At 40.4% G+C, this 27,271-nt stretch overlaps 1 protein-coding gene across 3 annotated transcripts in view; it reads right to left on the bottom strand.

Annotated features, from left to right (window-relative positions):
- ddx11 (DEAD/H-box helicase 11) overlaps positions 1 to 27,271 on the bottom strand; it is a 58,045-nt gene that overhangs the window by 13,792 nt on the left and 16,982 nt on the right. For all 3 annotated transcript variants that reach the window (XM_033037765.1, XM_033037766.1, XM_033037767.1), the window contains exons 7-19: positions 26,890 to 26,997; positions 24,991 to 25,078; positions 22,849 to 23,060; positions 20,774 to 20,926; positions 18,719 to 18,765; positions 17,273 to 17,352; positions 14,940 to 14,984; positions 11,818 to 11,885; positions 10,822 to 10,860; positions 9,302 to 9,431; positions 8,063 to 8,197; positions 6,187 to 6,299; positions 2,936 to 3,008 (exon numbers count right to left, since the gene is read on the bottom strand). In XM_033037765.1, the coding sequence (XP_032893656.1) occupies positions 2,936 to 3,008; positions 6,187 to 6,299; positions 8,063 to 8,197; positions 9,302 to 9,431; positions 10,822 to 10,860; positions 11,818 to 11,885; positions 14,940 to 14,984; positions 17,273 to 17,352; positions 18,719 to 18,765; positions 20,774 to 20,926; positions 22,849 to 23,060; positions 24,991 to 25,078; positions 26,890 to 26,997 (1,291 nt within the window). The remainder of the gene's footprint in view (positions 1 to 2,935; positions 3,009 to 6,186; positions 6,300 to 8,062; positions 8,198 to 9,301; positions 9,432 to 10,821; positions 10,861 to 11,817; positions 11,886 to 14,939; positions 14,985 to 17,272; positions 17,353 to 18,718; positions 18,766 to 20,773; positions 20,927 to 22,848; positions 23,061 to 24,990; positions 25,079 to 26,889; positions 26,998 to 27,271) is intronic.

The following is a 27,271-nucleotide window of genomic DNA, read 5'->3' as shown; positions in this document are numbered from 1 at the left end:
TTGTCCTACTCTCAGTTCTCTTAGTCATCTCTTCAAACAACAAACAAATGTGTGGCACACAAGGAAATGCATGAGGTTATCTGTTCACCACCATGCCTACCTTGAAGATTTTTTAATACTATTGCTCCAATGGAGCAGAGGGGCAAAGATTATTCAACCAAAATACAGGATATACAGTTAATAATTCAAGTCAAAGAATTGAGAGAAAAATGTTTTTTTTTACGTCAGAAAAGGTGGGATCACGCACCCCCCCAATCAATTCTGCAACATAAATCTGTACCCACAGCAGTTTGCCATAGTCACAAACAACTCTCTTGAATTAGCTAAATTAAATCTTGAAAGTATAGCAAAACTATGAATTGATAAATAAGAGCAGTGTAACAATTATTGCAAAGTTCTAACCCAATCATTTTTTTCAGCAGCCTCTCGGGATTGACCTATGCTCTAATTTTGTGGGTTCTCGGTTGACTGATGAGGCCAATAGTGGGAAATGTGGAATTTTCTACGGATGGGGCAGGAAGATAAGCAGTTTGCGAAAAGTTGCACTTATACAGCTTACGCAGGGATCCTGTGTCCTCCTGACGCACAGCTTCAGGATCTCAGTCACAACATAAATGGTTTTCTACTTTGAGCAGCCATGGGCCAACGATTTCCTGGATATTCTAGCGATGTTGAATTTCAAGGCAACATTGAGCACATACTCAAGTGTGTTGTAAGAATCTGGTGTACAGCTCAGTCAGTCACTACTGTAGTGTTCAGAAAGAATGAAGCACATCAGCCACTATGGTTAAGTAGTTATACTTGTTCATTTGAAATAATTAGACCTCATCAATTTTTAGTAATAAATTGCTGGACCAAAAAATGGATTACTGTTGTGAAATTATAAAGCCATGGACACAGTACAAGATCAAGGGTGGATACCTGGGCACCACTTAGGACACAAACAATCTTCCTGATATAGTAGTGGCCAGAGGATCTGGGGTGACGGAGGAACTGAAAGAAATGCACATTAGGCAGGAAATGGTGTTGGGTAGACTGATGGGACTGAAGGCTGATAAATCCCTGGGGCCTGATGGTCTGCATCCCAGGGTACCTAAGGAAGTGGTTCTAGAAATTGTGGATGCATTGGTGATAATTTTTCAATGTTCTATAGACTCAGGATCAGTTCCTGTGGATTGGAGGGTAGCTAATGTTATCCCACTTTTTAAGAAAGGCAGGAGAGAGAAAACAGGAAATTATAGATCAGTGGTGGGGAAGATGCCAGTCAAATATAAAAGATGAAATAGCCACACATTTGGATAGCAGTAACAGGATCGGTCCGAGTCAGCATGGATTTACGAAGGGGAAATCATGCTTGTCTAATCTTCTGGATTTTTTTGAGGATGTAACTAGGAAAATGGACAAGGGAGAGCCAGTGGATGTAGTGTACCTGGACTTTCAGAAAGCATTTGATAAGGTCCCACATAGGAGATTAGTGGGCAAAATTAGGGCATATGGTATTGGGGGTAGAGTGCTGACATGGATAGAAAATTGGTTGGCAGACAGGAAACAAAGAATAGGGATTAACGGGTCCCTTTCAGAATAGCAGGCAGTGACTATTGAGGTACCGCAAAGCTCGGTGCTGGGACCGCAGCTATTTACAATATACATCAATGATTTGGATGAAGGGATTCAAAGTAACATTAGCAAATTTGCAGATGACACAAAGCTGGGTGGCAGTGTGAACTGTGAGGAGGATGCTATGAGAATGCAGGGTGACTTGGACAGGTTGGGGGAGTGGGCAGATGCATGGCAGATGAAGTTTAATGTGGATAAATGTGAGGTTATCCACTTTGGTATCAAAAACAGGAAGACAGATTACTATCTAAATGGCGTCAAGGGAAAAGGGGAAGTACAACGGGATCTGGGGGGGGGGGATCCTTGTTCATCAGTCTATGAAAGTCAGCATGCAGGTACAGCAGGCAGTGAAGAAAGCGAATGGCATGTTGGCTTTTATAACACGAGTCGTCGAGTATAGGTCCTTCTGCAGTTGTACAGGGCCCTAGTGAGACCACACCTGGAGTATTGTGTGCAGTTTTGGTTCCCTAATTTGAGGAAGGACATTCTTGCTATTGAGGGAGTGCAGCATAGGTTTACAAGGTTAATTCCCGGGATGGCGGGACTGTCATATGCTGAGAGAATGGAGCGGCTGGGCTTGTACACTCTGGAGTTTAGAAGGATGAGAGGAGATCTTATTGAAACATATAAGATTGTTAAGGGTTTGGACACACTAGAGGCAGGAAACATGTTCCCAATGTTGAGAGAGTCCAGAACCAGGGGCCACAGTTTAAGAATAAGGAGTACGCCATTTAGAACGGAGACAAGGAAACACTTCTTACAGAAGAGTTGTGAGGCTGTGGAATTCTCTGCCTCAGAGGGCGGTGGAGGCCGGTTCTCTGGATAGGGCTCTTAAAGATAGCAGAGTCAGGGGATATGGGGAGAAGGCAGGAGCAGGGTACTGATTGGGGATGATCAGCCATGATCACATTGAATGACGGTGCTGGCTCAAAGGGCCGAATGGCCTACTCCTGCACCTATTGTCTATTGATAAGATGCAGATGAACAGAGCGAATGAATTGGCTGTAAAATAAACTGTTTGGAAACTGTCTAGTTGGAATTTCGCAAGCATGACAGATAGCGAGGGTGGGTGGGTTGGTTTAGAGGGGGAGACATTTCTATTCCACCTTAAAGGTAAATTGTGGATATTTGATAGGACAGTTAATCATAAGTAATGCTGTATTCCCTTGTATGTTCATGTGTAATGAAATCAGTAGCTCCAATTTGAAGTAAAGGTGTACAAGATGCATGTCTCCCTCTTTCTCTCTCTGTTCAGAAAGTGTGCCACTACTCAGATACCCAGTTGTTAAAGCAATGTCATGGCTCAGCCTGGACTTACCACAGGAAAACTCCGCCAGTCTGTCTGCAGAGACTCCAGAATTAAACAGAAGCTGGTCTTTGAAGTCTGCCACCTGCCAATTGGAAATGCCATAATTACCTGATAAGTACGAGATTTCTTGATTTTACTCTATTGCAATTGATTCACCCCACTTGACATAATTCCATGACACCTCAATACAGCACAACTACTAATTTTCCTCACTCGCTTCCTAATACTACATCCAAGCTTGCTTTATTAAATCATGCTTTCTGACTTTATCTCCACTATTCCTAATCTTTCCTGCCTGGATGATATCTAACATCACGGCTTTGACCCTTAGCATGTGATCAGTTATAAACACATATCAATTCATTCCTAAATCAAAATATCAACATCCTTTCCAGTTAAATGCAAATAGAGCCCCTTGATGATGTTATGGCTAAGTTTCCTATCAACTATGTAACCATGTAAATGATTGTTTCATGTACATGTGTGAGAACAAAAATGGAAATTCATTTCACAGGTGGTGTGAAACTGCTTATTGATACTGCTTTGAAACATATAGGCTTGTATCCTTATGGGATACTGAATGGACAACCTTCATTTAAGTCCAGAGTACTGTAGTCAACTACTTTTAAAATATGGCTCAGTCTTCATGGAGATTTAAAAAACTATAATTCTTAATATCCAGCCATGATGAAGGAACTAATGAAAATTAAACATACAAACATATAAATGGGTTTTGGTAATGCACATAATGATTACACAGAGCAAACATATGGGGTGAAATGTATGAATGATTTTGTCATTATGGGTATTTGGTGCCTCCAATATTTGTGGCGACTTGTGGTAACTTCAGTAAGTAAAAAAAAAAAAAATACATTTCAGTGTTCAGTTCAAGAGCGAGTGTCATTTTTAAAAGGAAACAAAAGCAGACTGAAAGTGAGATAAAAGTAATAAGTTTCAATTAACTAATTAATAGTAACTAATTAAAACATTAAGCAAATAGACTCACCCAATTAAAAATGTAAAACAGAACAATAGAGGGCAGTTGAAGTGTTGAAAACATAACATGCCAGGAATTAAAAACATTGGGAGTAACCACATCTGCAGTATCCGTTTCAAGCAAGTTCAGTTAGATTTGCCAACCTGGAGTACCATGCTACCACATATGCTTCATGCATCAGGGAAGGGAGGAATTAACTGCTAAATTAATTAGAGAGGTGGTTTGGTAGTGGACTGGAGTAAGGGAGAGACCAGAGAAGGAAGATGTGACTGAGAGTCAGGAATGTGACGACGCGGGAGCCATAGCCATTGACCTCCACCAACTTTACTTGCTGCTTGTTTGGATGCAAACAAAAACGGTAGATAGGACTGGGAAATTAAAAACATGCCATACAAGGTGAATCAAGCAGGGCGGCTTCAACGGAACATGATAGTCACCAATGTTTAATTGTCATATACACCTCAAAGAGAAAAATTAAATTCTTACTTGCTGCAGCCCCATAGGAACATTTACGCAACACCATAACAAATAAATATATAATTAATAATACAATAAATTGTCAGTAATACTAGGTAAAAGCACCATAATGATGCAGTACATAGATCAACCATACAAAGTCTACAGTGGATTGTTGCTCAGGAAGGGTTATGTAGTGTAGTTCAAGGACCAGATGGATGATTGGATGAAGCTGTTCTTCAATCTGGAGGTCACAGATTTCAGGCTCCTGTACCTTCTTCCTGATGGTAGCAGTGTGATGAGAGTGTGACCAATCTAGCGTGGGTCTCTGATGATATTATCTGCCTTAAGGCAGTGCATCCTAAAGATCCCTTCGATGGTAGAGAGGTCAATACCCATGATGGAACAGACAATGTCCACCACCTTCTGCAGCTTCCTTCGCCTTCTGGTATTCAAGTTACTGAACAAGGGCATGAAGCAACCATCTTGCACGTCATCTTTCTCTTGCACTGGTATTACAGATTTTAACACACGTGGGACATCGGACCATAGGAGCAAAAGGTGGAAGATGTCGACAAAAACTTCAGCCATGTATCTGTCCAAATCTCTTTTAAATGTTATTGAAACTGCCTTGGGTACTTCCTCTGGCAGCTTGTTGCATATACCCACCACTTGTGTGTGAAAAAGTTGCCCCCAGGTTCCTATTAAATTGTTCCCCTCTCACCTTGAATTTATGCTTTTTAGTTTCTGATTCCCCACCCTGGGAAAAAGACAATGTGCATTCACCCTATTTAGCCCATGTTTTTATACACCTCATCTGCAAGGAATAAAGTCCAAGGCTGCCTAACCTCTCCCCACAGAGAGGATTTGGCTTTCTTACAGTTTGGCTTTCTTCCCAACCAATTGTTCAAGCGCTTTTGATTGCAACATGCGCCTTAATTTAGTTCAACAAAGAAACTGACAAGTTACTAAAGAGCTGAAAGTGAGATAAAAGTCCCAGAAACATCTTGTAAATCTCTGTACACTTTCCAGTTTAATGGCATCTTCGTTATAGCAGGGTGAGCAAAACTGAAGATAATACTCCAAGTGTGGCCTTACCATCATCTTGCACAACTAGCATAATATCTCAACTTCTTAACTCCATTCCTTGACCGATGAAGGCCAATGTACCAAAAGCCTTTTTCACCATGCTATCTACCTGCGACATCACTTTCAGCAAACAATGTACGTGTGCTTTTGGATCTTTGATTTACAACATTTCCCTGGGCCCTACCATTTGTTGTGAAGATCCTGCCCAAGTTTGACTTCCCAAAATGAAACATTTCACACATATCTGAATTAAATTCCATTAGCCCTTGGCCCACTTGCCCAGCATCATTCCCCGAGACACACCACTAGTTACAGGCCTCCAGTCTGAAAAACAACCTTCCACTACCACTTTCTGCTTCCTACCAGGAAGCTAATTCTGTATCCAGTGAGCTGGTTCTCCTTGGATCCAATGCAACCTAACCTTCCAGAGTAGTCAAACCCCTTTAAACCAAGAGTGCACTACAGTCAAACCTGGAAATGGCCCAACTTGAATTCAATGTGCACTCACACAAACATGTACAGAATTTCTGGTTAGTATTGATCAGGGGTAAGAATGTCGAGCAATTATCCCCTCCTTAGTTGGAGCTGCAAAGAGTACATGTGGTGAAGGAGGAAAATCATTTGACTCGGTTCGCAGATGGAAATGAGGGCTGAGAATTAATCAGGGAGCTGACAAAATCTCCCAAAACATCCTCCATGTGGTGTCAGGAAGCCTTACCGGCTGCATTGTGCCTCCAGCGATGACCACTGCTCGACACTCCTTCACTACCTCAGCAAAGTGGACGGCCGGGTTAAGCAACAGGAACTTCAGGCTGCTCTGAGATACTGTACCTGGAAATCAAGTTTGAGATCAACCTCAGCTTAAAACCACACTGCATCAAATCAGTTTTGCTCAACTAAATTTGTCATTTGGTTCTGTAGCACAGTTCACAGCTGAGGCAGCAGCTTACCTTATATTTTAGATGCTAATACACAGAGAGAGCTAATATTTTAAACTTTTCTCACCGCTGAGGAGAGCCCTAAACATGGAAAATTGGGAGACCAATACTTGGAGAACAGAGGATGCCATTGGAGAAGATAGTCTCAACCAACCAAATGATTGATGATAAATGACTCGAGTCGAAATGTCGATGGGCTGATCAGTAAGTATGCAGTCAACAAAAATTAGTGGAATTGCAGACAGTGATGAAGGCCGTCAAAGGATACAAGATATGGGTCAGTTACAGATATGGACAATGAAATGACATATGGAGTTTAATGTGGGCAAGTTTGATATGTTGCAGTTTGGGAGGTCAAATGTAAGGGGAAAGTATACAGTTAATGACAACATGTTTAATCCGTTGCAACAATTATTGTTATACAGAGGGATATTGGGGTTCGAGTACATAGTTCCCTCAAATTCACAACAGATAGATTAATGAAGGCGGCATTTGGTATGCTTGCCCTCATTGGACAAAGCATTGAGTATAAGAATCAGTAGGATACGTTACTTTATAAAAGTTTAGTTAAGCCGCATTTGGAGTATTATGCACAATAATATTATAACCCATTAATCTGTTCCTGGGCACATGAACAGTGTGGGTTGGCCAACGGAGTCAACTGAGTGTTGGGGAAGTTGGGCTGAGAGTATGCTGATGCTGGGTTTCTATACCTGTGAGTGGATTTGGAGATTATTTTTCAGGCAACATAGCTGGTGTCTCTCCAGTGTCTTGAGGTGCCTGCTCTAAATTGTCAAGAGCATAGATCACTTCGGACTGAGAAACCCCCCCCCATTAGATTTGACCCAGGTTTGAGGTATTTTAAAGCAGCTTTAGTAATATCGTTATAGGCAGAGGAATGAATGACATCAACAAACAAAGGATTGTATGAAGCCTCCATAAGGAACCACAGAAAATATGAGGAAAATATTTGCATAGAAGATTGATTGCACAGATAATTTAAGAACATTATGACCATGTTAAGTTGCAATAGGAATAGGGTGGCACAGTAGTGCAGCTAATAGTAGTGCAGCTGCCTCAACTCCAGTGATTTGGTGGCAATCCTGACCTGGATGCTATCTGTGTGGAGTCTGCATGTCCTTCTTGTGATTGCATAAGTTTCCTTTGGCTGCTCTGGTTTTCTTCCACATCCCAAAGATGTGTGGATTGGTAGGTTAATTGGTTGCTGTAAATTGCCCCTTTGAGGTAGAATCTGAGGCTAGTTAATGTAAATATGGCAAGAATAGTTTACAGAGAAAATCAGCGAGGAATGAGACTATGCTGTGAGCAGGCATAGAAACATAGGTTAGGTTCAAAGGGCTGAAATGGTCTTTTTAGGATGCAAGGTAATATGGACAAGTAGAACATGATTTTAAGGAAGGTAGAAAGTAGAACGGAACTGAGTAAGAGGAGGAGGAAGAGGATGGGTAACACAGTAAGCCCCTGCAGGCTACAAATGGTGGAGAGGCAGTCAGAGGCTGAGCCAGGAGTTAAAGTGGAGTAATTTGAAAGAAATTAACCAAACTACAAATAATTGATATCAATTAGATTTTCTTCTTACCAAATAAACTAAACTTAAAAGATCTGGTTTGCCTGTACAGGTTTGTCTGTTCCTACCTTGTCTCTGAATGACCACTCGCCCATCTTTGTTGGCACTTGTGAGGGCAAAGATAAACCCCTCAATGTGCATCATCGGCGATGCCATCATAGGTTGTTCCTTGTCCACGGCCTCTTCCTGCTCATGGAGTTTAACTGAAAAATAAGCAAAACAAAAACAGGTTATAAAATATGCAACCTAAAACTTCAGGCAGAAAACTTCTAAACATAGAAAATAGGTGCAGGAGTAGGCCATTCGGCCCTTCGAGCCTGCACCGTGAGCAATTGTATCAATTTATAAATCACAACACAAATCTCAATACTTACCTTTTACATAATTTTACTTTTCACCCATGTATGCTCAAATCACATATAGTATGTGATGTTTGATTGGTGGACTTTTCTGTATGCTTATCTCAGATATCCTGAAGCAGCTTTATTAGCCTAATAGGTGTGAGATAAGGTTAGAAGAGGTGCGAATTGTGAAGCCAGAGGAAGGAATATAGGTGAAAGGGAAGAAATTGGTGCAAATTTCTCCCCCACAATGTGTCTGGAGAAGGTTCCTGACACAAAACATTACCTGTTCATGTTGTCAGAGGGTCAGGCAGGATCGCTGGAAAACATGGACAGGCGTTTCTGGTCGAGACCCTTCTTCAATCTGAATGTTACCCATCCATGTTCTCCAGAGATGCTGCCTGACCCGCTGAGACACTCCGGCACTCAGTGTCTTTTTTCTTAATATGTGGGTTTGGAGTCGGACTTTGTCCAGCCCTGCCCCTCTTCCAGCTTTAGCTTTCTCAACCTTCCTCCCACCACGATCAGTTTGAAGAAGGTCCCAACCCGAAATGTTACCCATTCCTTCCATCCAGAGATGCTGCCTGTTCTACTGAGTTACTCCAGCATTGTGTCTATCTTTGCTTTCACAGAATCTACTTTCACCCAACTACAAAAATTCACAAAAGCATCTTTTGGTAAATTATGAACCACAAATGATATAAAATCAAATTTAATTTACAAACAAACAATTTTTCGTTCATGTGTCTCATGCAACATCTCAAATATCCTGCAATTTTGAATTAATTTTGTAGGTAAATGTTCCACACGATCCTCTTGAAATCTTTGCGATGATTATAAAGCTGCATGTAGAATATCCCAGGAATGAATCAGCTTCAGAACTTGAGCAAATTTACAGGACAGCTCTGTTACAGATCACCAGCACAAAGAACAGTTCCCATCACAATCTCAGAGTTAGATACTGACCTAGTCCACTTGAGTTGTCATTAAGATTCTGAAGAAAATTCCCAAGGGCAGATGTCTTGGATTCTTTCTGATTTTGTGCATTGAATGGTTTTGAGACCAAATCCTGGTACTTCTCCACAAACCCAAGCAGCTGTGGAATGAGGGGAGCCAGTTAAAAATCTGTGATGCAAACAATGTCACAAACAATTAAATGTTGGCAATTAAGAAACATTGATTTCAGAATGAACACCCATCATCTATCTCAGTAAAACTTTAAAGCCTCTAAATCATGGGATTAAAATAATACTTACCTCCAACCTGTGTTTAATTTGAGCACATTTCCTATGAAATGACGAATGATACAAGTTCATCTACTCAGATAAACATGAGGTGAAACATTTCAGGAAGTCAAACCAGGATCTTCATAGTAGGGCTCTGGGGGCATTGTACAGCAAGAATCTAGGAGTACAACTACATAGTTTCCCGAAAGTGCTATTAGTGGGTGGTGAAGGAAGTTATTGGTACATTGTCCTTCATCAGAATATGGAATTGAGTAAAGAAGTTGGAACATCGGTGATGCCGCATGAGTATTGTGTTCAGTTTTGGTCACCTCGTCATAGGAAAGATGTCACTAAGCTGAAAGAATGCAGAGAAAATTTATGAGGATGTTGCTCAGGCCCTCATAAGAGAAGGTGTTGGACAGGCTAAGACATTATTCTTTGGAGCACAGGGTACTGAGAGGTGATTTTATTGATGGGTATAAAATTATGAAGGGGTTGGAGTAAATGCAACTTTCTTTTGCCCAGGGTAGGAGAATCAAGAACCAAAGGGTATAGGTTTACGGTGAGAGGGCAAAGATTTAGGAGCCTGAGGGGCAACCTTTTCACACAGAGGGCAGTGGGTAGATAGAACGAACTGTTAGAGGAACTAGTTGAGGCAGCTACAATAACGATATTCAAAACACATTTGGACAAGTACATGGTTAGGATAGGTTTAGGGGGATATGGCCCAAATGCTGGTAAATGGGACTAGCTTAGATGGGGCATCATGGTTTGCATAGACTAATTGAGCAAAAGGGCCATTTTTGTTTGCTGCATGACTCCACGACTGAATGCGGGCAAGGGTGAGTGATTTGGTGCATTTGAATAAAAGGTTAGTTACAAGGCAAAATTCCCTCGATACTGCTGCATTGAATATCCATTGGACAGGCCATCATATCTCTAGAATTATTAACTCCTTCACTCCTTTATTCAAACAACTCTCCCTATTCCTAACCACAGCAGTTATCCCCGCCACATCAGTACATTTGTCATATTGACAGCTCCCATACTACGATGCCAAGGAGATTACTAATATTGCATCACTTTGGGAGTCTTTCTAGACTTGAGCTCTAGTTAATCAGAAATGGAGTTTCATGACTATGCACACATGTTATCTATCCCATGTTGAAACTAAGACCTTAGATGCAGAAAGCATGCAAGTTCCACTGCTACCTTAGTAAGAATAGACTTCCAACTCTATTGGCATTAACAAGCTCTCACCTTTTGACTGAGCATACTCTTTGCATAGTAACGCTGTACCTGTAATATAAAAAAAATAGCAAACTGAATACATGAGGCATTTCACATCCATGCCAGTGGTACTGAGATTAGAGGTAGGACATGTTACTACTGGGATTCCAATTACACCCATCAGTAGATTGTCAATCAATAAACTTTCCTTCTTTGACGAGGCTAACAATTTACAATGACAGAATATTTAAACAAAAAGGCTATTCAAACCGTCATACCCATAGCAACTGTACTGATCTTTCCTCAGGCTTACAATGTTATTTATCAAAGTTGTAGCTTGTGTACTTCATAGATTAGCTGCCATTTCAAAAAAATGCTGGATTTATAAATAGAACAATCATGTGGCCTTTGAGAATGGAGCGCTCCAGGCAATATAATCTTGTTCTAGAATAGGAGAAAAACTCAATTTACAAATGTTCTAAAGGTTGGAAAATAAAACACTGACTGATACACCCAGTCCATGTCAAGCAGATGTGTAGGAAAGAACTGCTGATGCTGGTTTAAACCAAAGGCAGACATATAATGCTGGAGTAACTCAGTGGGACAGGCAGCATCTCTGGAGAGAAGGAATGGGTGACGTTTTGGGTCGAGACTGAAGGGTCTCGATCCGAAACGTCACCCATTCCTTCTCTCCTGCGAAGCTGCCTATCCCGCTGAGTTACACTAGCATTGAGTCTACCATGACAAGCAGAAGCTGAGAAATTGTATACTGCTGTCATCTCAGTGTTTGAGATGGCACTTTAGGAGATCAAGACAAAGAGGTTTACCGGCACCTTGCATTGCAATGCGCAAGATGCGGAAAACCCCCAAGTTCTTTCATAGCAAAAGTTGACCAATCTCAGCCCGGGCCAACATTTGAAATGAGTCTCACCATCAGAGGTAGAGGACAGTGATGGGTTGTGGAGTGGGGGTGGGCTGGGGAACACGCACTAGAAGGGCTTCTCACTGTACATCAATGCTACTTACTTTGAATAAGTTGATGTTGTCAAATTGGGCACGGAAAAGGAAATCGTTGATAGATTGTAGCTCAGTGCCTTAAGAAAGTAGTGAGAAAAGCAGAATTAACTAAAGGCACTTTTATTACACAAAAATCAGAGTAACTACATAGACCGTCACATTTGCAAGGGCTTAGAAATATCACTAAAGGTAAGCTGCTTGTTCAAACTATAAACTTAAACTCCACATTGATAAGAAATTGGCTAAATTCTGATGGCATACGGTCACATACTCGACTATTTTGCTGACATGTGTAATAAATCTTCTCTGCATTCTTTCAGCTTAGTGACATCTTTCCTATGACAAGGTAGCCAGATTTGCTGACATGTGTAATAAAATTTAAGGTCTTATAGATTTGAATTTCATATTTCTCCATGACAATAGAAGATATTCAATCCATTAAATCTATGACAGCTCTCAGAGCATTCCCACACCCCCAGTAATTTTCACTGTAAATTGCCATTTATAGAGCGTTGGGTGAATTTTACATCTTCACTTCACTCTGACAAAGTTATTTTTCTCCAAACTATTCAATTTTACCATTTGATATTCCATGCTCTGTATTCTCTCACCAGAGTAACCATTCCATCCATTCCGTGGGATCCTTTCTTCATTTTCAATATCGTTAATCAACATTCTCTAGTTGATCAAACGCAAGCCTCGTTGTGCAATCTAACCTCTAGATTTAACCCCTTTGGGCAACTGGCCAGCAAAAGTAACCAAGGACACTTACTTCACCCTCAGACACATGCCAGACAGAGTTTCTCACTCTCTAATGAATTACCTCGATCTTTAGTACACACTGCTTGCAGTGCAAACCAAGCCATGACAATTAAACTCATGGCAGAGCATTCTTCATTTACAAGTGCACCAAACCGTAAAAAATATATATTGGTGGGTACATATAACCATATAACAATTACAGCACAGAAACAGGCCATCTCGGCCCTACAAGTCCGCGCCGAACAATTTTTTTCCCTTAGTCCCACCTGCCTGCACTCATACCATAACCCTCCATTCCCTTCTCATCCATATGCTTATCCAATTTATTCTTAAATGATACCAACGAACCTGCCGCCACCACTTCCACTGGAAGCTCATTCCACACCGCTACCACTCTGAGTAAAGAAGTTCCCCCTCATGTTACCCCTAAACTTCTGTCCCTTAATTCTGAAGTCATGTCCTCTTGTTTGAATCTTCCCTATTCTCAAAGGGAAAAGCTGATCCACATCAACTCTGTCTATCCCTCTCATCATTTTAAAGACCTCTATCAAGTCCCCCCTTAACCTTCTGCGCTCCAGAGAATAAAGACCTAACTTATTCAACCTATCTCTGTAACTTAGTTGTTGAAACCCAGGCAACATTCTAGTAAATCTCCTCTGTACTCTCTATTTTGTTGACATCCTTCCTATAATTGGGCGACCAAAATTGTACACCATACTCCAGATTTGGTCTCACCAATGCCTTGTACAATTTTAACATTACATCCCAGCTTCTATACTCAATGCTCTGATTTATAAAGGCTAGCATACCAAAAGCTTTCTTTACCACCCTATCTATATGAGATTCCACCTTCAAGGAACTATGCACGGTTATTCCCAGATCCCTCTGTTCAACTGTATTCTTCAATTCCCTACCATTTATCATGTACGTCCTATTTTGATTTGTCCTGCCAAGGTGTAACACCTCACATTTATCAGCATTAAACTCCATCTGCCATCTTTCAGCCCATTTTTCCAAATGGCCTAAATCACTCTGTAGACTTTGGAAATCCTCTTCATTATCCACAACACCCCCTATCTTGGTATCATCTGCATACTTACTAATCCAATTTACCACCCCTTCATCCAGATCATTGATGTACATGACAAACAACAAAGGACCCAACACAGATCCCTGAGGCACCCCACTAGTCACCTGCCTCCAACCCGACAAACAGCCATCCACCATTACCCTCTGGTTTCTCCCATTCAGCCACTGCTGAATCCATCTTGCTATTCCTGCATTTATACCCAACAGTTTAACCTTCTTAACCAACCTTCCATGAGGAACCTTGTCAAAGGCCTTACTAAAGTCCATATAGACAACATCCACTGCTTTACCCTCGTCAATTTCCCTAGTAACCTCTTCAAAAAATTCAAGAAGATTAGTCAAACATGACCTTCCAGGCACAAATCCATGTTGACTGTTCCTAATCAGACCCTGTTTATCCAGATGCTTATATACATTATCTCTAAGTATCTTTTCCATTAATTTGCCCACCACTGAAGTCAAACTAACAGGTTTATAATTGCTAGGTTTACTCTTAGAACCCTTTTTAAACAATGGAACAACATGCGCAGTACGCCAATCCTCGGGGACTATTCCCGTTTCTAATGACATTTGAAATATTTCTGTCATAGCCCCGGCTATTTCTACACTAACTTCCCTCAATGTCCTAGGGAATATCCTGTCAGGACCTGGAGACTTATCCACTTTTATATTTTTCAAAAGTGTCAGTACTTCTTTTACTTTGAAACTCATAGTATCCATAACTACTCTACTCGTTTCCCTTACCTCACATAATTCAATATCCTTCTCCTTGGTGAATACCGAAGAAAAGAAATTGTTCAATATCTCCCCCATCTCTTTTGGCTCTGCAGATAGCTGCCCACTCTGTTTCTCCAATGGACCAATTTTATCCCTCGTTATCCTTTTGCTATTAATATAGCTGTAGAAACCCTTTGGATTTACTTTCACCTTACTTGCCAAAGCAACCTCATATCTTCTTTTAGCTTTTCTAATTTCTTTCTTAAGATTCTTTTTACATTCCTTATACTCCACAAGCACCTCATTTACTTCATGCTGCCTATAATTATTGTAGATCTCCCTCTTTTTCCGAACAAGATGTCCAATTTCCCATGAAAACCAGGGCTCTTTCCAACATGTGAAAATCTACTGAGAAGTTATTTTAATCTCATTTCAATAGGTTCCATAACTAACAGAATATATACAACATTCAAATCACCGGATTACTGAATGGAAAATAGTTTTGTTAGTATGCTTAAACTAAACAGAATATTACAAAAAATCTGACGTCATCAGTCACTTACCTCCCTGAAAAATCTTCTGCATGTTGGGATTTTGTCCAACCTTTCCTGGTTAATCATAAAATAGGAAGTTACTATAAAGGATCAAGCACACAGAGAATGCACTAAAAATGAACTATAAAAGGCAGGTACCCAATGCTTCAGTGGGAAAGCTGCTGGGTTCAACCCTGACATAGGCTGAAGGAACCCTCTCCCTGCTGGGTGAGAAACACAAATAGTTTTTGACAGCTTTTATCCATACTGTCTGATGTTAAGATCAGATTTTTGGTCTGATGCATACTCAGATGAAATGGCTGAATGCTTGGAAGACAAGAGATCTGTGGCAAACAGTTTGTGGTGCACTCGCCACATCCAGTCTGTCCGAAATTTCTGTCTGACCTGCCTCTGAATTCCAAATTAACTCCAAATGCTGAACAATGTTCCAAAACATGTCAAATCTATTCTTAGGATTAGGATGCCACTGGCCAAGCACATTCATCACCAAGTCACTGAGGGACATTCGGGAATCTCAGTCCAGAGAAACTTTTGGTGAACCCGTTCCAACAAAAAGATAGTTTGCAGTCATTTTCTGTTGCAACCAGGAAGTTAATTGGCTTGCTGAAAGCAGTGTTGAAAATAGTGCCATTTTAATTTTGTGACCCAAATTGCTGGTCCCATTGCTGCTAGACTGTTAAATCCCCATTGACACGTTGCAGTAGTAAGCCAGCTTCATTACTGATGAGTGACAATCATGTCCCACTACATCAATTCCTTCCCTTCCTAATGTGAAAAACTTTGTACCTCAGTATTTCTTTTCATCTTTGATGCACAGGGATGCATTTATCATGTCAACTTTCAGTTTAAGCTAGAGAAAACAATTGTCATATGACAAATGTGTACAAACAGCTGTTTCTGCACAAAGACACGAGCCTACAGGTAAAGTTATTAAAGGTTGCACAATGCAGAAAAGCAAAATTGAGTTACAGATAAAACACAATATAAATATCAAGGGCAGAACAGATCCAGTCCAGAACATGGATGAAAGGGGCCAGTGGAACTTAGAACAGTATAACACAGGAATTGGCATTTTGGCTTACCATGTCTATACCAACCATGATGCCAATCTCAACTAATGCCATGTACTGCACATCGACGTACATACACATCATCTATATCTATTTTCCCTGCCTGTCACGTTTATCTCCAAATGCCTCCACATTGTTGCTATTGTATCTACTTTCACCACCCCTTTGCAACATTTTCCAGGCACATAAAACTCTATATAAACAAACTTGTCTCGCAAATATCGTCCCCTCTCTCATCTTAGACCTATGCCCTCTGCTACTTGTCATTTCCACCCGGGGAAAATACTATTTACTCTATCAATGCAATTTTATGCACTTCCTTGAATTGCCCCATCAACCTTACTCTAGAAAAAACAATCCAAGTTTGTTCAGCCTCTCCTTATAGCTAATATACACTAAACCTGGTAAACCTTTTCTGCTACCTCTCCAAAATCTCCACATCCTTTTGATAGTATGGTGATCAGAACTGATCACCATAACTTGCCACGCTAACTTTCATACAATGCTCCGACCAACAAAGGCAATGATCTGGTCTGTACCACCCTCTCCACTTGCATTGACACTTTCAAGGATCTATGGACTTGCATCCAAGATCCCTCCGAGGATCAATGCTCCCAAGGGTCCTGCCATTTTATTGTAATCTTTCCTCGTGCATTGGACCTTCCAAAATGCATTAACTCACTTGTTTGGATCAAACTACATGCCATTTCCCTGCCCAAGTTTCTAACTGATCTGTCCTCCATGATCCACAACTCCACTGATTTTTCGTGTCATCAGTAAATTTGTATCATTCAATAATTAAAACACAATTTAATTTGCAAAACAATCTTAAATTCATTGACAAGATTTCAAGTGGATCAAGAAATCAGATTGTTATCGAGTCTCCATGACAAAAGAAGATTTTAAAATCTTTCCAGGCAAGTTAACTTATCAAACATGTAATTCCTAACAAGACCCAAGAACAAGAAAACCATCACATTGAACATGCAGTAGGCCATTAATATCTGATATATGTGTCTTCATATACAAAATTAAAATGTATCATATCTGGCTTTGTTTGGTCAAAAATAAAAGTATTGATTTTGAATGCCCATTTATCTCTGGTCCTGACAAAATAGTGTAGGACCAGAGTATGTTAGCAATGCACCCAAGTTTGATATGTTGGTAATCCAAAATAATCATATTGGTAACTAAATGTTTAACTCCACCCATCTACAATACACAATTGCTGATAAGAAATCTTAAATCAAGGCACAAACAATAAAACCTTACCTCCTAAAACCTGAAGTAAATTAACAAGGATATAAAGGATCTGTTTGATGTACATCATGTTTTTTGCTTTTAGTCTGCTTCTGTGTATTAAAAGAAAAAGCATTTTGATGTTAAGATTATAAGACTATTTTAATACTAGACCAAATCTGCAAAGGTAAGTACGACTAATTTTATTCAATACAGTATCATCATGGTCTGTAAAATCAAGTACATAAAGGAGATAAGAACACAAGACGTAGAAGTTGTAGTAAGCCATCCAGACCTTTAAACCTACTCACACCATTCACTCAATAATATCATGGGTGTTTTTCTACCTCAGTACCTTTTTCTATCACTATTCCCTCATCTCTCAATTTCCTTGAGTGTATCTACTCTGTAATTGGAAGAAGGGCATGAGGTGGTGGTCCGGACGGTATGAAGCCCCTTTCCCATACGATGGCTAAATATAGATCAGAGCAAACTGGACTCTAAATCTAGTAACAATAAAGGGTGTCAAAACACTTGAGAAAATAAAGACAAAATCTGGACTGGACAAGTTATGTAGATACTGGAAAATGGGTGTAACATCAATCAAACATACCACAGGTGCAGTAGAATGGCTGAGTGAAAGAAACAAGTAAAAAGAGTGTATCGATTGTTTATGCATTTTAAACCTCTTCCGGTGAGCAGCTTTTAGGAGCGGCAGGATTCACAACCGATTAATGGTCCAACAGCCATAATGCAATTGTGCCAGTTATGTTAGTCCAAAGTAGTTTTATGGATGTTCACAAACCATACATGCAAGGGTAAAATCCACTCCCACTGGAAACAAATTTGTTGGATATCAACTGAGAATTCAGATCTGGAACTCCCAGTACACATTTACCACAAGTGTTTGGAGAAGGCTTGAACCCTGCCCCTCAGACAGAAACAACCGAATCAAAGACTCATTGGCCAGATAGATCTTGACATCAGATCAAAGATTGGGAAACAAGCCAGACCATTCTACGTTTGGCAAGTATTACGGTTCAAGCAAATATCCAAATTACCTCCAGCTGAAGGAAAGGTTGTTCAGTTTTAAATTAGAACATTTTGTTCCTGCATGTTTGTTTCCAGGATTCGGCCCCACAGGCATACACCACCACCCAGCGATTCTCTCTTCTTTTAGCAGAAGCCTTAGAACAAGATCAATGGCCTATTCCATTTCAGCAGCATCGCACAAAGTCCATTCCTGTTGTTCCCATCCAACACCAATACAGGGCACAGGACAGTCATGAACCACAGATACAGATTGATTGTGTAGTTCCTGCCTAACATCATCTAATATAGCTAAGACCAGAGATCAAACCTGGGGTGATCATAGTGTGGCTGACTCCACCATATTATACAATTTAGTGAACATTAACTGATCCTGTTCACAATGGAGAAGACAGAACGACGATTTGCAAAAAGAGAATGAGGCCTCACCTGTAACGCTCCAGGTATTGAGACAGTTGGGAGTGAGCACAGCACAACTGGGAAAAGAAAGACATAACAAACCATGAAGGGACTCACTTTGCCCAACTTATGTCAAAGAGGTGTCTGCATTACACTCACATTGACTCAATTCCTTCCCTGCGGCTTGTTTACATATGAACCTATCACTGCCTTAAAATGTGAGATTCTGCTTTCATCAATCTTTAAGGAAGAGAATTCCAAAGACTCATCTGAGAGATAAAGTTGTCTCATCTCTGTCTTAAGTAGGCAATTCCTACCTTATAAACAGTTCTAGAATCATCCATTAGAGGAAACATTCTCACCACATCCACCCTGTCAAGACCCTTCAAAATATTTTGCTTCATTTAAGTCCCCTCTCACTTTTCAAAGCTTCAGCAGTTACTAGGTGGTTATTCACCATCTCCTTCAAGACACTTAGGGATGGGCGTTAAATGCTGGCATTGGCAGCTGTGCCAATCTCTAAAATTAATCAGTTATAATGAAACGACTTATCTCCATTGATGCTATCTATGGACAGTGATAATCTGAACATGCTTCTTCATACATGCCCTTCCTCATCAGAGGGTTAAAATTGTTGACTTCACTCACTTTGCATGTTTAACAAACATTTAAACCCGAGCACACCGTTTCTAAACATCACTGGCAGCCTCCTTAAATAAACTATTGCTTGCTTCTCTTCTCCTCTACCCTAACATCTGCCTGAGCCCACAAAAAATTGGAACACAAGCAACAGATGATATTTGTTTCAGAGGATATTTGGAATATAAGAATCTGTAAATCACAACTCGCTGAAGAAGTTACCAGAGGAAGTGGTTGAGACGGATACAATAACAATATTTAAAAGACAATTGGACAAGTACATGAATAGGAAACGTTTAAAGAGATGCGAGTCAAACATTTGACACTATCGTAGATGGGCTCCTGATCAGCATGAAAAAGTTAGGCCAAAGGGCCTGTTTCTGTGCTGCATGATGCTATCACAAAGAAGCAGAATATTAACACTTTCTAATAAAGCGTATTTGTAATTAGGAAGGAGTTTTAAAAGGCGCAATGACAGCATTAAAGACAGTTGGTCTATAAAGATATGAGACAAATTGAGATTATATGGGACGAGATGCTAAGAAGTATTGGGAGTTAAAAAAAATGTGGATTAGAAAGTAGGAATATGAAAAAGTATGTGGTGTGAACAAAGGGTGAAATCAGACATTAGAAGGCATGGGTAGACTTGCAGTCTTAGATTGGATAGCACAGATTTTGTAAATCAAGGCGGCTGTATTTTGTATTGTAATACCATTGGATCATTTCATTTTTAAACAATAGTGTGTCAGTATCCACAACCTGATTCACACAAACTCACAGAACATATGAAATGGATGCAGTTCATTAATCTCATCGTGCATGCCCTGCCATTTAATAAAACTAGGCTGATCTTTACCTTTGCACCACCTTCCTGCATATCTTTCAATCCCCTTATTATCTAAACAACTACTGATCTTTAATATACGTCTATGGTCTCCACAGCTCTATGAGTAGTGATTTCTCACTCTCTCTGCATCAAGATCAAAATACATTTGTCACATGTACCAATTGGTACAGTGAACTCAAGTCATGCAGCCACCCATTTTAGTATCATCTGGAGCAAACACTCCAGATATCTCAGCAACTTTATGATTGGCCAATAAGTGCTGCTCATGGTTTGACAGTGCTCTCTGACCTTACATTTAAGAGCCATGTGCATCTCTTGTCCTTAAGGGTAATGCTCCCTCAATGAAAATATAGCAGATAAAATTCCAGGTTATTATCCAAGATCTGTTCTAAATTAGTTGGTCTCAGCCTGGACCAGCCAATATTTTTCATTTGGACCACATAATAGGGAAATTGCAAAGATACTCAAAAGATAAAAACATTTGCAGAGGTATTGGGAAAATTAGTGGATGGGACTAATTAGATAGCTAGTCAGGAATGGTGAATTGGGTGAAAGATCCAGTGCTGTCTCATTCCATTATTCTCGTGAACAGTACCCACCTGTGATCCAGTCACCTTGTAGCTGTGAATGGCAGTGATGGTATCAATAAGGTTGTGTGCTTCGTCAATCACCAGCACCTGCCCCTTCAGTTTAATGCCGGATGCCCGCCTGGTCGAGCTGTGTAGCAGCGTTTGATAAGGCATCACCACCAGCTGTCACAAGTAAAGCAAGACAATGCTTATTCCTCTTAGTGTCAACTAAATGCCTGCCTCCAAATCACCTGCTATCCAATAATCATTTTGCATCCTCATAAAACCCACAGAAACACCGCTTTACTGTGCTGCATCCACTGTTGAACCTCCTCCAACCTCATATACTGTATCTGCTGTTCCTGGTCTGGAATCGGTGAGATCTATTACAAATCTCAAATTGTGGAGTACAGAGGCAAATAAATAAATTATATGTCTTTATCCCAAACATTATGGGGTGCACTGTAAAGGTTATCGTCTTCCAATGGAGTCCCCCATGTGAAAATTGGAGTAATTTAGATGAAAAGGCATCAGCTGAATCATTAACTCCTGTATCACTCTCACGCATGCTGCCTGACTGGTTGAGTATTCCCATTTTATATCAATTTCTCACTTATAAATATTCACAATTTCCACATGATAGTGATCATAGATTTGGAAATGGCTGTTGAAGCAGCTTATGGGAGTAGTTACATTAAATGGTGCAACCAAACTCCAGCAATGGTGGCAGATTGCACATTTAGAAGGGTGAAAAAGATAACAGGCTACATTGCCCTAAATGCCATAGAACTCCTTGACTGTTAAAATCAGAGCATGGAAACAGACCCTTCAACCCAACTTGTCCATAGCGACTAAGATGTCCCATCTAACCTAGTCCCATTTGCATGTGTTTGCCCCATATCCCTCCAAACCCTTCCTATCCATTTATGTGTCCAAATGCCTTTAAAATATAATCCCAGTCGATAATAGATCGACTGGTCTTATAGTCACTGGAATTCAGAAGGTTGAGAGGGGATCTTATAAAAACATATACAATTCTTAAGGGATTGGACAGGTTAGATGCAGGAAAAATGTTCCCCATGTTGGGGGTCCAGAACAAGGGGGTCACAGTTTAAGAATAAGGGATAGACCATTTAGGACTGAGATGAGGAAAAACTTTTTCAGCCAGAGTTGTGAATCTGTGGAATTCTCTGCCACAGAAAGCAGTGGAGGCCAATTCACTGGATGTATTCAAGAGAGTTAGATATAGCTCTTAGGGCTAATGGAATCAGAGGGAAATGAGGAATCAGAGAAAAGCAGGAACAGAGTACTGATTCTGGATGATCAGCCATGATCACATTGAATGGCTCAAAAGGCCCAATGGCCTACGCCTGCACATATTCTCTGTGTTTTGAATGTTGTTTTGGTACCTGCCCCTATTGCTTCCTCCACATGCTCCTGCTTATTCTGTCCACTGAACTTTTTGTCACTGATTTCTGTATCAGGTGGAACCGGGAGTAATCCAGAGACCCTACATTCACTCTGCAGGATCCTTTGTGCCAATGTGCACAAAAACATCTGGATGCACATCCTCCCTCTGGCTCACCTGCTCTGGAGCCGCTCTCACCGTAGCATGTGGAGAACATACTTTCATATCCCTGAACTGCCCGGTAAATAATGGAAAGACTTTGAGAAATAAGGCGAGACATTCACCCCTCCCAATTACACAATCACCAACCTGCTCTTCTAGACAGTGTTTATGTGTGGATGTGTTTCTGATTGTGATTTCCAGAATATTAATGATATGGTAATGTAAATGCTACTGAATATCAAGAGTAGGTGTTCAGGTTCTTTATTGTTGAAAATGATCACGGTTGCCCTTGTATGTCCTGTACTACTCCTGCCATTAAACAACCCATGTTTAGACGACAAGATCTTATACATACAAGCACAGACAACTTCATTATCTGTAAAGCTGCAAATGATTCTACAATGTTCAATTTCATCTGCAAACATTCTAATTTCTGAACAAACCATGGAACCAAGATCACTGATGGCCAAGGATTGTACCCTGAATAACTTCTATGTTTTCGGGCTGTTGTGAATAAGGTGAACATTTCCCTTACCTGCGCTGGTGGAATGGCATAGCGGCTGGCATAGTAAGGACATGCCTTCATCTCTTTCCCGAGTGACACCAATTGTTCTATGTCCTTCACCTCCACCAGCACCTCATCGCGCAGGGACTGCATCTGCTCATGGCTGTAGAACGGACATGTTACTCGGCTCTTGCGCTTCCGTTTTGGTGTCTCTTCTGTATCTTCGCTGCCATTTCTGTCAGCTAAAAGAAGGTGGTTATTGAAAGCTCCTGCCTCCATCCTGACGACTCTGTTCATTGAGTGATCATTACAATGAAACTAAAATCCCTTCACTCTCATTTACTCAGACGAACTATAAAATCAAATCTGAATCACCTCTTTACTTGACATTAATTAGAGATGACAAAGTATGAAACCTGAAGTATCAGAGCAACACCATGGACAGCAAGAACTGGCAGAGAGAAATAGCATTCGGAAACTGATAACAGATCAACTATTGGTTTCAAACTTGGCCATTTGTGGGTGATTGCAGTTTAAATATTAAAATCACATTCACTATATTTCAACATTATTTTACGCACTCTGAAGCACTTCAGGACATCAATTCACTCATTACCTTAAAACCCAAAGTCTGGCTCTCATGAAGAGGAGTAACCACATCCTTCAATTAAATCTGCAACCCTTCTTATTATTAATTTACAATATGTGGCTGTTGCTGAGAGAAGCAACATTTATTGCTAACCCTACTTAATCAGGTAATACTGCACAAAAATGCAACCACGTGTTAATTATAATTCTATTAATTTGTTTCAACCACAAGCTTGAAAAGAATACCGGGGCACAGAACAGAAGGCCATCGTTCAAATCCTCCTTGAGCTACCTAATCCCAGCAAAATGTAGAGCAGCTGCAATTACACTCAACGCTCAGAGCAAGATGTTAATTAGGCAGAAATAAGAGTTAAGACCAAAATGTCACCAATTAATTTCCCTCCAATGCTGTTTGACCCTCCTAGTTCCTCCAGCATGTTCCTTTGTTGCTGCATGTTTATTAGGGACTCTACACCTGATCCACCTTGATAAATGTCAGTTGGCAAGAGTTGGCTTGAATGTATTGCTTTACATGGTGACGTTGCCACCTTAAGTCTATAAATCACAGTGCCCCAAGACTAGATTTTCCAACCCTAACTACCGCCCTTCTCCCAGAACTGTACATTGCCTGGGGAAAGGTCAGCAAATTGAGCAACAATATTATGATATACACAACACTGCTGTATGCTCAGCCTTAAATAACGTTAACAAAAGGCTTCAACCACGAAATAAATTACCTTTTTCATCCTCACTTACCGAGAATCCTGCTTTGAACTGTTCTGATTCTAGATCTCAACATTCACAACTCATGGGTAGACAAAATTGCTGGAGAAACTCAGCGGGTGCGGCAGCATTTATGGAGCGAAGGAAATAGGCAACGTTTCGGTCCGAAACCCTTCTTTAGACTTCAGATCAGTCTGAAGATGGTTTCAGCCCGAAATGTTGCCCATTTCATTCGCTCCATAGATGCTGCCGCACCCGCTGAATTTCTCCAGCAATTTTATCTACCTTCGATTTTCCAGCATCTGCAGTTCCTTCTTGAACATTCACAACTCATGCTTCTCAACTGCTTCATAAGAATGGAGCCCATTTCATTCAACGCATATGTATTCAGTGTTGAACAGGGCCACATAAGGACATATATCCCACTCTTGACTGTTAGATTATTGTCAGAATTTTCAGACACAAATTAATAGAATATTGTAGGATGGAATATATCAGATGGACTGACACCTATATTCTGTGCCTAACACCTAAATGCAGAAAATATACATGCATTCATACACCAGGATGTTCAACTCCCTCTAGAACTGCAACAAAAAAACTAATGGAAGACAACCGTTCAACTATTTTGCCCTCATGACAATGTCTCAGGTGACACAACCAAGCTCAGCCTGAAGCAGTTGAAAGATGTTGAGCTGGCCAGAGAACAGCCTGTCAATAAAGATGGCTATCAGAAAGCTTAATTATGCTTAAAGTAAAAGTGCCAGCTAGTCAAATGATGCATCTTATGTTGCTGATGGAAGTGAGTGTGAAAGCTACAGAAAGCTTTTACACATATCCCACAAAAAGACGAATACTCACCTCGTTTATTCTTTTGCATTTCTCGGCACCGATCGTTGATCTGCTGGATTGATTTCAGACTCCTCACCTCCTCATTTACACACAGGTTCTGCAGGGCAACGGGAGGAAAACAGAAAATGCAGCATGCATAGTTATTGTTCATTGAGTTTAACCATGAACAGACTGAGCACAAATGCTCGAATTATAATAAACATCCAACAAATGGTATGACTATGTCAATGGCAGAGCTAAATTTGCTTAAGTGGGCTAATTTCATAGGGTCGGCTCAAGTTATTTTTTAGGCTTGTCTCCTGTAAACGTGGTTGGTATTATCTACTGTTGGCACTGAAGGAGGGAACCTTGGCTGTACCTTTTAACCCATGGATATCATTTCTAGTTGGAAGGTCTACCAGCCACTTTCTGATGGTGTTGCATATCAAAGCTGGCCTCTGGTCACGGGGAAGTGAAACTTTCTGGATAGTGGCAGCAAATTCATCCGCTGAGATATTTTAGCCAATTGAATGGATGAGTGGCAAGGAACCTCCAGATGAGTGAGATACTGACATTTCTCAGTCTCTGTCAAAGACTCCTGGGGTGGGTGGGTGATGGAAAATGTTTTTGTGAATTTGGCCAATCCGCCAACGCACAATTATACTGTCCAAATAATCAAATGAAAGCAGAAGCTGGATTGAATTCTTCAAAAGGTCTTAAAGAACGATGAAATGTTGCAGGAAATACTGTACTTCACCTGCTGAACTCAGTCAGGAGCTCAAAGAATACCAAGCCATGCACATGTAACTTACAAAACAGTGGCAAGCTAATGAGTGCGAGATAATACTGCAATTTATAGTCAGGACGGTGATGAACCTTTATGGAATGACTCATTAGTGGATTATGGGTTTCATTGTGAAAAAATAGGCACGCATCCTGGGGCAGGCTTTCTAATCACTATCTTTCTCACATGCACATTTGTGGTTAACAAAGGCTTGTGCTGTAAATCATTCATTTGTCTGGTGAGGTAGTGGAAACATGCAGTCTCCCATGATCCATGGAAGAGTCAGCTTCAGTGAAAGAGAAGCGGAAAAAAGTTTGCTATTTCTTGCTTACAGGTTCATCACATTCCCCATTTCTGTACCCTCATCATGTGACGCTTCTCCAACCAGGAAAGCAAAATTACAAGTGTGGATGAGAATGTGGAATACATGGTGAAGCACCTCATTCCACCCTCCACTCCTGGAACAAATGGCAAGAGAAGATATGTAGCAGTGCAGCACAATTCCCTTCTAATCTCCATTCGGATCAATTCCTGTGTCATTTTATTTCCCCATTTCAAATGTAATTTAAAAATATTAAAAAAAAAAAAAAAGTAATCAGCCTTTAAATGTACATCAATATGCACAGTTCAAACTCAATCTAATTCACGATCTCAACCATGGGATCCCTGGACACCTTTCTCTCTCTGTTGCAGTCACTTGAAACAATGGCTTGGCATCAGAGTCAAAAACATTTGTGAATCATCCCAATTGCCCAGGTTCTTAAAACAATTTTTTCCCCAAATTAATATAATAACTGATTTCCTAGAAGTTGGTGAAATTCCTGACAGTTGATCTGTTGAGAGAAAAACAAAATTAAGGCGTTCTTCTAAACTATTAGTTCTGAAGGATTGTCCAACATAAATATTGTGTTTCCTTATTAACCTAGAACTATGTTGCTTTAATTATACTTATCCTGCGGAACATTACAACATTGAGGCAGGGATTTATTTGTGGTCCAAATTTTCATCAGACAAGACTTTATGGACATGCTTCAAGTGCTTAAAAGCACACCTACTAAACAATAAAACAGAAAAGCACACTTATTAAACAATAAATACGTGGAGAGACCAGACTGCATGGTGTGGATCAACTGTACATTACTCACTTGACGTGACCCAAGCGACACCAGCCTGATTTCTTTGCCAAATGGACTCTTCTTAACTTCATGAATGAACTGAGCGAGTTGGGAGTGTGTGCGTGTGCAGTAATAGATCTAGGAAGAAAAAAAAAAAACTGTAAGGTTAGCTCAAACACAATGGACATTTGTAACTATAACAATCTTGGCATTATTACTGCCTGCCTTTTAATGTCACATCTGAATAATCCATTAACCCCGTTTCCATGGTGGAGGAACACAATTCCCGTTGAAATTAAAATGTGCACTCCCAGAATGGTGCAGTACGAAGCCTTGTAGGTTAATTTTACAGTGCCCTGTTAGCGGTACGGGTCCCATTAGAGCCCGTGTTGAATAAACTTCTTAGCAAGGA

This window comes from Amblyraja radiata, chromosome 19 (assembly GCF_010909765.2).
Source record: "Amblyraja radiata isolate CabotCenter1 chromosome 19, sAmbRad1.1.pri, whole genome shotgun sequence".
Taxonomy (NCBI): Eukaryota; Metazoa; Chordata; class Chondrichthyes; order Rajiformes; family Rajidae; genus Amblyraja; species Amblyraja radiata.
This window is presented reverse-complemented; position numbering and strand designations above follow the sequence as displayed.